Source organism: Pteropus medius, unplaced genomic scaffold (assembly GCF_902729225.1).
Source record: "Pteropus medius unplaced genomic scaffold, Ma_sr-lr_union100, whole genome shotgun sequence".
Lineage (NCBI taxonomy): Eukaryota > Metazoa > Chordata > Mammalia > Chiroptera > Pteropodidae > Pteropus > Pteropus medius.
In genome coordinates, this window is record NW_024354911.1 from 2,076,513 (window position 1) to 2,087,323 (window position 10,811).

General features: G+C 51.9%; 1 protein-coding gene across 2 annotated transcripts; it reads right to left on the reverse strand.

Annotated features, from left to right (window-relative positions):
- Nucleotides 1-4,549: 4,549 nt before the first annotated feature.
- CIMAP1C (ciliary microtubule associated protein 1C) lies at nucleotides 4,550-10,811 on the reverse strand. Of its 2 annotated transcripts, none has more exons than XM_039856416.1 (4): nucleotides 10,216-10,811; nucleotides 6,642-6,752; nucleotides 5,644-5,757; nucleotides 4,550-5,121 (listed from the first exon to the last, which is right to left on the reverse strand). In XM_039856416.1, exons 1-4 carry the CDS (start codon nucleotides 10,244-10,246, stop codon nucleotides 4,640-4,642), a joined length of 738 nt encoding a protein of 245 aa, XP_039712350.1. In that variant the 5' UTR covers nucleotides 10,247-10,811; the 3' UTR covers nucleotides 4,550-4,639. The 2 variants fall into 2 exon arrangements, with proteins under 2 accessions (XP_039712350.1, XP_039712351.1); XM_039856417.1 differs by lacking the exon at nucleotides 10,216-10,811 and adding an exon at nucleotides 7,569-7,796.

Below are 10,811 nucleotides of genomic sequence, written 5' to 3' on the forward strand. Positions count from 1 at the left end.
TCCTTCCCACAGCCCTGCAGAGCAGCCAACATTCTCTCTACTTTTCAGATAGGGAAACTGGGCCCAGAGAAGTCCCTAGCCCTCTTTCCCAGCCCCAGCCCCCTAGCGGGCGCTGTGCAACAGATGAATTGGAGTCAGACTTTGGCTGGAACCCTGGTGCCCCCACCCCTGACTGTGTCTCACTGGGAAAGTCGCTCACCCTCTCTGACTCTCAGCTTATTTAAGTGCTGGTACACGGCAAGTGCTGAACACACAAAACCACTGCTTTGTTTACGGTAGATTTTACAGTCCACAAAAGCAGACACTTGTCTATCTTACTCACCTTGGTGTCCCAGAGCCTGGAAGCCTTCTCCCTCCCCAGCCCTGCCTGGAAATCTATGTAAGTTCTCCTTCCTCAGATCTTTCCACCATCCCTGATTAACCTTTTTATTGGTCTCTTCTCCCTGGCAGCCCTGCCTGGTGCCCACACCAACCTACGCCCTGAGGCAGGGGCTCTTGCTTACCTGGCTCACCTTCCTCCCATCTCTCAGCTCCCTTTCCTCTGTCCCTGCCACTACCTCACTCCCTCTCTCCTGCTGATCCCCTACTCTACACTACATACTGTGTTTACAAGACTACGATTACAGTTTTTATTTCTCTTTTGTCTCTCTTCTTCCCCTGAAGGGAAACATGTTTCCCATCTCCTAGGAAAAATGAAGCTCTAGAAGAGAAAATCGAAGGACAGTGAGATTGTGGGTGCCCCCAGCCATGCCGCCCACAGGTCACATTGCCCACAGGTCACACAACCCTCCTCTTATCAGGGCCTCCAAGAATAGTTCTGTTATTTGCAGGGTAATAAAATGTCGAGCTGTATTCTAGAGGATAAACAGAGCAGAAGGACAGGGAAGCAAGAGGAAGAGTGAGGGAGAAGAGAAAGGACAGCCAGAGGGAAGCAGAGAGACTTGGAGGGAGAGGAGCCAAATGGGAGACTGTGGATACAGAGGAGGAAGGAGAAGCCAGAAGGAACAGGACTCTCCATCTCCAGTGAGCCTGGAGATGCAACTGCTGACCCTCACCAGGAATCCAAGGACAATGCCCTCCAACCAGCTCCCCTGCCCCTGCCCCGGCCAAGGGTGAGGAACTGGAGGACTAAGTGGCAGGAGTGCCTACTCTAGTCCACTTTTCCTTCGGTGACCCCTCAGGTGGGCATCTCAGGCAGGCAGGGAAGAGAGATCTGGAAAGGCCTCACAGCAAGTGCGCCCCATACAGAGTCAGGACCCCAGACTGGAGGGCTCCTCTGACCCCAGGGCTGGGAATCATGCTCCAACTTCCTCCTGAGTACAGACCCTCCCGATCTCCCTTCTGCCCCTGTGCCTGCCCGGGGGAGGAAAGGGAGTATTCTCATGGTTTACATGTTTTCTTCTCCAGGGCACTGAGAGATGTGAATAAACCTGAGTGGACATGGCCACATGCATGAGATAAGAAGATGCCTGGGGAGAATAGGTATACGTAGTATATGCTGTGGTGTCTGTGCATATGCAGTGTGTGTGATGCATCTATCTTTCCTTGTAAGGATAATATAAGGCCTGCATTTGAATGTGTCTGGTATGGGGGGAGAGGGGCGGGGCAGGCGTTGTGTGCAGTGTAAGGTCCAGCGTCTAGGAGAGTCATGTGACTGTAGTTTTACTACCATCCCCTGATGTGGGATAGATGACCCGTGGAGCCCCCTGGAAAGAAGGGAGGAAGTTCTGGTGGGCATCCTGCCATAACCTGAGCCTAATCCACCCTCCGGTGTCTGTTCGGAGTTGGAGGGAGCTGCTTCTCGTGCAGCCAGTGAGCCAGCCTCTGAACTAGAGGACATGGCTGGGCCCTCACCATCTTTCGGTACACCCAGGCATAGCCAGAGCCTGGCATAGAGTAGCTCAGCAAATGTGCCAGGCTCCAGGCCTAAGTACTAAGGCCACAGGTGTAAGCCCTACAAGACCAGGGCTTCCTACCAGGTCAAGGTTGGCCTCCCAAGTTGCTCAGAAGGGGTGGGGTCGGCACTCAGCCAGGCCTGGGAGGCCATGCCCACTGACCTCCTGTAGGTCACCTACCTGGTCATCACCACAGGGAGGCAAGGCCAAGAGATAGAGACTGCTTTGTCAAAAAGTCGCTCCTGAGCTAAATGGCCCTGTCATTTTGTGGCCTGAGGCACAAGGCTGGCCCCATTTATCTTCCCTGGAGGCTATGTCCCCTTCTTGGTGGGGTCATCTCTTTTCCAAACATGTTCATCCCCTGAAGATGCATTCTGAACCCTCCAGCCTCCTTCTCTCCTTCCTTTGGGATCACAAACCCACCCCAAGGGTTAGCTCTAACTCTAGGGCCAACTGCCAGGCCCTACCCAGATTGGGTGGCAGCTGAGGTCAAACCAAGGTCTGCCCCAGACTGAGCCACGGAGGCAAAAACTAGGATTTCGTCTTAATATAAGTCAATGGTCTCACCCTTAGGCTGAGCCCTGACTCTCGTCACAGACTGAGCCCCAACCCTGGTCATACCCTGAGCCCTGACCCTGGTCATTCATTGAGCTCTGATCTCGGTCACACACTGGACCTTTATTTAGAGACAAGCCATTAATTTTCACATGTTATTTCCCTGACTTCGGGCCTCAGTTTCCTCGTTTTTCCACTAGAGAGCCTTGGGAGGGTCTGAGCACTAAATCAAAAAACCTGTATTTAGAGGTTGCCCTGAAGCTCCTCTTACCATGCGTGCGACACAGAAGAGCATCAACTGTTGCCACCCTCCAGCCCCCACCCCTACTCAACACTTTCAGCCCAAGCATTACTAATTTTTGCAGCCTCTGTGATAAATGGCAATGTCAGCAAAATGACATCTTTCTAATCTGCTGCAAGACAGATGGGTCGCCAAGCTCACTCTCTCCCTCTCGAGCCTGCCCAGCCCAGCCTTTTTGAAAAGAGTGGAAGACAGGACAGACATAACACCCTAGGCCTGGAGGAGAGGGGAATGGGGGAGGTACTTTGGGCCCAGAGTGAAATGTGACCCCAGCAGAATTTTCTGCGAGCCCCTTTTAAAAATAATCAGTTGTATGTTTTTAAAAATATTCCAAAGATATTCTCTGCTCTTTTCTGCCCAAAGTTAGTTCTTCGATTCAATTTTCACTTTCAATTAAAATCTGAGTATTTCTCAAATTCAAAAGGATGAGCCATCAGACACATCAGAAAGATTCTGAGTGGCCCTTTCTTCTTGCCTCCCTCAGCATTTGGGTCAGTGGATGCAGAAGAATACGTCTCTGCCTAAGCCGTGGGGTCTGGAAGACAGTCCGCCTCCTCGCCTCCTCGCCTCCTCGCCTCCTCCCCTAAGACCCTCTCCCTTCACAGTTCCTGCCTTCCCTCCCTCCATTGGCCCAGGCTGCAGAGCAGAAGTAGAAGTCTCCCTTACACTTTCTGTGGCCAGGGGAGCTGGGATAGGGGCTGGTTCCAGGGGTGGGGGGCAAGTCAGAATGGGGGATTTGGATATCAAGAACTAAAGAAGGACAAATACCAGCCCCAGAGACCCCATCCTCCCCAGAGAGTGGCAAGAACTCTGGCATCTGTCTGCCTAAAAGTAGCCAAGTCAGAAAGGGTCGGGGCGGTGGGCAAGGCCTGGACTCAGAAGCAAAGCAACACTGCCCCCTCCTGGCTAGTGTGTGGCTCCTTCTCTAATGGGCATTGCAGGGCTAAGCTGTTGAGGTTGGGGACATACAAGTGACTGTCCAAAGACAGCATGTGACATGCAGACCTCATCCCTAGGCTGACTACAGCCTCCAGCTCTGCCCATCCTGTCAACCTTCTCTCTCTGTCCAAAGAATTCTGAAAATACTGCATCTTATCTAGCCCCACTACACTGAGGACAAAGCCTAAATCTAAGCTGTCCACCATCTGGTCCCATTACCAGAGAGCCTTCTGCAGCCTGAGCTCTTGTCCTCTGAGCCTCCCCAGCTCCCTGTCCTGCACCATTTGGTCCCACCTGCTTGCCTTTGCTCTTAACTTTACCTCCACCATAAGTACCCTTCCTTCTACATACACACTGTCTCTGCTTGTCCTCCAGGTCTTTTCCCCAGGAAAACTCCCCTTTCCCCATCCCACACCTGAAAGACTCCTCCCTCCTCTGCTTCCATCCACTTGCCCTGTTCCTCTCTTGGGTGCTGCACACTGTCAGGGATCAGAGTCACACCGTTCTGGAGCTGGAGGGAACGTGGACATCCTCCAGGCCTATCCCCCACCCTCACTGCCCAAAGGGCAACCCTGAGGCTCAGAGAGGAACAGAAGCTACACAAGACCACACAGCACATTACTGGCAGAGTTAGGACTAGAACTCAGCTCTCTGGAGTCTGTGCTCAGGGCTTTTTGGAGGACATGTGGGTGCCTTCCCTTGGTGAGCCAGGACAGAACTTCTCCCAAACAAGGACCCCTACAATGTCTCCCAGCATCCTTACCCCTCACCCAGGGCAGGGCGTAAAGGAAGCAGTCATGAACATTTGCAAAATGAGAAATAAATAAATATATATATTTATCTAACATTTTGTGTGCTAGACATAGCAGGCACAAGCTCTGCTACTTAAAACCTTGGTAAGTTGCTCAATTTGGAATAGAAAATTATCCTCTGTGGGGAAGGAGGGGCCTCAGTCGTGAATGTCAATGACCAGCGGGCACAGGTGGGGTGAGTGTTTGACACCCATGGTGAAAGCAGGTGTGCGGGGCTTGTGCACTGTGACCTGCTCGATGTCATGGGAGCCCGGACCAGGCCGAGGTCCATGGTCCACTGGGTAGGCGAAGCGCTTGGCCATACTGTAGACAGGGCTACGGTTCTGATAGACAGATGGCTCAGGTCGAGCATGCATGGCCGGCCCAGGGCCTCCTGCCACATTCTCTTTGTAGAACCAGTTCTTGTCTGCGGAGGCCAAACTGTAGCAAGGAGCAGCTCGGTTGACAGGGATGTTGGGCCCCAGTAAGAGTGGCAGCTTGTACTGGTTGGGAGCCGGATTGGGATCCATCACTCTGTATGGGCACCGGTAGCCAAAAGTGTACTGGGGAGCCCTGCATTCCCCAGGAATGCGGGTCTTCTCCAAGTAGTAGTGGCAAGAAGCTGGAGTGGAGCTCAGGCCTGAAAGTGGGTGAAGGTAGAGAGCCACAGACTTGATTCACCTTTTCTAGACTTTACTAGACTTTACTAGAGCCACCTTAGCTTCAATCAGGGACACATACACACCTGGCATGAGGCTATGGGCAGGGTAGGGACTTAGGCCATTCTGACATCAGGACGTGACCCTTGAACATCACCCTTGGGCTGTCAGCATTTGACATTGTCCCTGTGATAGCACCAAGAAAACGTCCTGGAATCACTACAGTCCATGAGCTCATTAGCCTGACAATATTGCTGACATGAGCTTCATTTTTATTATAACATTACCCCACGACATACATATATAGCATTGGCTTCGAGATGTTAAGTACTGTGACACAGACATGGTAACATCGATGTCTTGATGTGACATTGCAGAGATGCTAGCATCCATAGACACACCTGGTGAGAGGAGTCATGACCCTTTGCCCTTGCTCAGGTCCTAAGGGTGGACTTCTTTCCCCAAACCTTCCAACCCCCACCTCCCTCCCCATCCCATCTTACGCAGGTTAGAGATGCGCTCCTCCATGGGGACCTGAGGGCAGCTGGACATTCCAAACCGAGTTATTTTAGGATCCAAGAAGTAGCGAGGCCCAGGGTTGCATATGTCCATGATCCCTGCAGGGCAGCCAAGGAGGGGCTCAGTTAGTCCCAGAGGCCACCTCGGGTTAGCCTGGCCTGTCTCCAGGAGAGATCTCCCTCCCCAAGAGAGGAGTCCCTTCCAATTTCTTGCGCTCTTGGGTGTTTTGGGAACTTTTATTTTCTCATCTGTAAGAGGGGCTTTTAACATTCCCAAGAACTTCTTCAGAGGGACAGATAAAATAACAACAGCTGCACAGCAGCTTGGTCAGCTGGTCAGGGATTGGTGCCAAGGGGTAATAATAGGTATAGTGGCTATTGTTAGTATTAAGAAGGGGCCCAAGCCCCAGCCAGGGGATCCCCTACCGAGGACGATGTGTCACTCCAGGGAAGGGCCTAGCAGAAACCCTAGATCTCCGATCCCCAGATACATACCCCTGCTCAGCCTCTCCTTTCACTCACCTTAGCCAGTGGTTTCAGCTCTACTGTGTAGCCCTCTGCTTCCACACTTCCAGAGGGTTCTAAGCCACCTGGGAAGCCTTGGGATCCACCACCTCCACTACTTTCCTCCCAGTCCCCAGCTATTCCTATCTAGCTGCTATGGCAAGTGAACCACGGCAGCCAGAGCTGAAAGATCCCAGCCAAAGACCAGACAGGACTCTGCTCTACCAGCTGGACAGACATCCCTTCAAAGCTCAGAAAGTCTAGTTGGGAGACGCCTACAGTCACCTTCAGGGGGCTAGGTCACTTAGGTATCCCTGCTGGCTTCCTGCTGGAACCACCAGGCATCCCACTCAGGTCAGGCCTGGGTTCCCAGAGGCCTATGGCTACAGATAATGGCTCCTTTTCTCTTACTGCCACCCCAAACATTCGACAATAATAACCCTACACCCAAAGGAGTGACAGGCATGGGGCATACTCACGCTTCTCCCAGGGCCGAGTGTGCAGAGTGCAGGCTGGCTCCTGGAACATGGAGCTGTCATGGCCTAGGTAGCCCACACAGGAGGGCCTCAGGTACTTGGCAGGCCCTGGACCTGTGAGAGCAGACAGAACAGCATTCAGCCTGGACCCACCAGATCAGAAGCGGGAAGCCCCAAATATAGTGTCATGAGAACATTGGGATCTTGCTGCCACTGAGGTCACACTGTCACAATCCCACCATCGAGCTGCTTTCTTGGATTAAAGGTGGTGTTCCCAGATAATATATAATTTCTCTTGGACAGGCAATGTGTAATGGGTACTAGTTACGATTAAGTGAGAACTTATTCTGTGCCAAGTACTATGCTAAGCATTTTATATGGATTATTTCAGTTAAGCCTTCCAACAACTCTGTAAGAAAGAGACTAACCTTTTTCCACCTTAAAGATGAGAAAATTGAGAGTGTAGGAATATCAATTTGCCTAAAGTCACACAAACTGATGATGTGAAAATTCTGAGACAGTCAGCCAATGGAGTCCAAACATTTAATCACATACTCAAGCACTTCCCACATAGAACAATAATTGGTCATTAACGATGTACTAAAACTTAGTTTTTCTACTTTCATTTGAGAGTAAGAGTCAAGGGAAGCAAGGAAATCTAAAGTCGAGCTATAGGCTCCAATAAATCCCTAGCCTCTTTCCAAAACTAGCCTCACTTCATGCTCCATGCTCCCTTGGTGCCCTATCCCCACCAAAAAAATTTCCGGCAGCTAACTAACACTGCCTATGAGGTTCAGCATGGAGGCACAGATCTTCCATAGGCTTCAAGGAGAGTCTTCAGGAGGCAGTGCTGGAAGTCTGGGACACCTGCCAAGTAGCTCTGCAGAGAGAAGAATGGGCCCAAACCCAAGGTGGGGAAACTGCTCTCACCTTTGATCATCGCCATGATCACAGGGGTCTGCTTTATCTCCTGCCATGAGGGCACCTGCACCTTCTTCTCTGGGCGCTGCCCATAGAACACAGAGTTCCTGGCCTCCTTGGGCAGTTTCATGGCTGAGGCCAAGGAAGGGGCAATGGCAATTACTGAGTTATCTAAGCAGCAGGCAAGAAGCTGGGCTTGTGTGAGGCCTGTTCCAAGTGCCCTACCAGAGCCTCTGTGTCCACTCTCTCCCCCATCCAGAGGTGATCTGGGGGCTGGGAAGAAAGACAGTCCTCCAGCTTGAGCAGCTAAGGCTGTCTAGAGTACAGCCAGTCACAGGGCATAGCAGGCAGGAGCTAGAGATGACATCACTGCAGAACTTGGACTGTGAAACCCAGAGTGTTTATTTCTCTCAGTTGCCGTGGTACCTGAACTGTGGAGTAGAAATTCTATGCTGACAGCTCAGTTGTGGAACCCTGAGAACTCGGCTCCACTGCCCCTTACACCCAACCAGGCTGAAGGGTCTGAAGGGTCCCCAGGACTCTGGGTCAGGGAAGGAAAAGGGAGAGGCAAAGTGACAGAGTCAGCTCTTCACTCCTGGTGGATGCCCTAGAGTTGGGGAAAGGAATGGAAAGAGAGGGTAGATTATGAGTCAAGGGTTCCTGCAGCTGGCGCAGCCCCCTAGGGTGGCCTGTTATCCCCTGCCCCTCCCACCTATCCTCCCGCCCCAGGTTCTGGACATACCCTCTATTCTATCAAAATCTGTTTTTCTTTGGGAAAGGATCAAGCCTATTATTCCACTAAGGTGAATTGTTTGATAGCAACCCAGACTCCTATTCTAACGCACAGTATCTTTAGAGATCCATGTCTAGCTCAAGGAATACATGCCTGCTGTTGGCATTTCAGGCAGGGAATAGGGAATAAATAAAGGAGGATGGAGGCGTGGTGCTGAGGCCTTAAGAAGCCACTTCCTGTGTCTGTGGTCAAGAGCACCCCGGGGGGCGGGGAGGGGGCATGTGAAAGAAAATATTAAGTGGTAGGGAAGATACACAGCTGCCATATGATTGATGGATGAGCCCCAGAGCTGAGGAAATGCTGGAGACCTCTTTAACCCTAAAAACCTAAAAAGCTTTGGGGTCCTGGGGCCTGTTTGACTCACCAGTTCATAGTTCAGATGGGATTTGATTAGAACCAAGTGAGAGGAGTTTCCGCCTTGGGAATAGATAACAGTTGGATTTAGAGGGGCTGCCTGTCACAGCCCCAGTACACAGATAAGGAAACTGAGGCCCAGAAAGAAGGACTTTCCCAAAATCTCCCATCACATTAGTAGCAGAGACAGAACCAAGACACAAACCCCAGGGCTCTCTTTGAATCATGGTCTCTGATCTAATGGAAACCGAAACATGCTCTGCACTCATTCTGACTGGCAAGTGCAATGACGACTCAGAGACTAGCCAGGCATGCTGGGGGCTACAGAAGCCTCGTGTGGTACTAAAAGGCTCAGAAGAGAGGGCAGAGTCCCACTCCAACAACAGCAGACCTCCCCGTGCCCCTTACATCACCTACGGGACAGCCAAGCCTCTGATTTCCGGAGAGGAGAGGCTGGGCAAGGTGGAAACTGGCCCAGCCTCAGTTGGCCTGTGGCCATGGGCAGTGCTGCCTCCTCTTCCTCATTCACTCAGCTTTTCCTGGAGGAAGCCATGGGCCTGCTGGGTCCAAGATCTGATAGTCCCCTCAGGCTGATATGGGGGCCAGATGTGGGGCTAAGACCTCCACCTTCCTGGTCTGGGGTGAGTTTCCTGCTGCTTCAGACCCAAGAAGCCTTCCTGATATTCCCCAATCTGCAGTCTGTCATCCTTGTATGCAGCTCACTTGGGAAAACTGAGCCACTCTACACCAGCAGGTCATAAGCCACCCTTCTTCTGTTCTAAATGCTCCCTTCTCTCAAACTTTAACGGAGACCTAGCTCAACCTTGAAACAGCCTTTGGTCCTCTCCAAAGCTGCTATTCTGTCTCTCGCAACCCAGTCCCTCCAAGCTGGTTCCTGGTCTCCTTGATACCCACCAGAAAGTGTCCCCTCTCAGTGAAAAGCACCATTCCTCCAGGATTCCGGCTTCCAGAGCATCCCTCTTTATCTCCTCAGGATTGCCAGCTTTCCTGACTCATACTCTTTGTGGTCCTGGCTCATGGTCTTCTTCCCCACCACACCCCCAACTCTTGCCATTATCTTGGTGGCTTAGGCCTCTCTAGGGACCTCCCACCAATCCTTTGGCCTCCCAGTTCCCAGTCTACCTCATCTCCAAGTACCTCCCCTCCACTCCCTCTCTGTCATTCTCCCCCAACACATCTGGCCCTTCTCTCTCGCCTCCACAGCAGTGACCATCCCCTCCCTTTGGAACACCAGCCCCTGTTCTTCATTTGGTTCACTCTAATACTCTCACACAAATTGCCTGCTATCACTGAGACTCCATCATTGACCCTGCACTTTCTCCCCATCTTTCAGTTCCCTCCTGCCTTCACTGCCCTCCCTGTCCAGCTTCTTTCTCGGTAAATCACCAGGTCTGGCTTGTCTACCAGACAGCTAAAAGCTCATGGTCCCTAAACCCTGGGATTGCCTTCATGCCACCCAACAGCCCATCTCTACTCTGGTCGACTTACTCTCTTCCAGTCCAGAGATCATTTCAAGCATGGCTCATTCCTTTCTTCATGCCTGGCCCTCCCCTCCAGCCTCTGCTCCACTTCCTCCTCAGCTAAGAAAAGAGAGGCCATCAGACTGGACTCTGACTCAAACCTTCCCTGCCACACCATCAAAATCATTGGCTTCCTCTGTCACCTGTTCCCACTTCCCTCGGGAGCTGGGGAGGACCCACCAAGACCTTCTCCTATCTTGCTGCTTCCTCAAGTACATTTTGCTCTCTTTGCTTTAATCCTTCACCTGGCCCCCTTCTAGGTCATTGTACATCCTCTATGATAGACCACCTCCCTGGCCCCTCGCACTGCTCCATCACTGCCTAGATCCCTCTCCATAGAGAAACTTCCCCGTTGTCTGCGGTTGTCTCCCTTTCATTCTCCACAAACTGGCTTTAGGGCCATCACTCTACCTACTCTATGATCTGCACGTGGAAGCTGCAGCCAATAGACACTTTCGCCCTCGCCCATTTGGCTGTTCAGCTGCGCTGGGCCAAAATGACTGACCATTCCTTCCTCCTTGTAGCCCCTCCTCCTGATTCTGAGATGCTCTTGTCTTCCTTCCA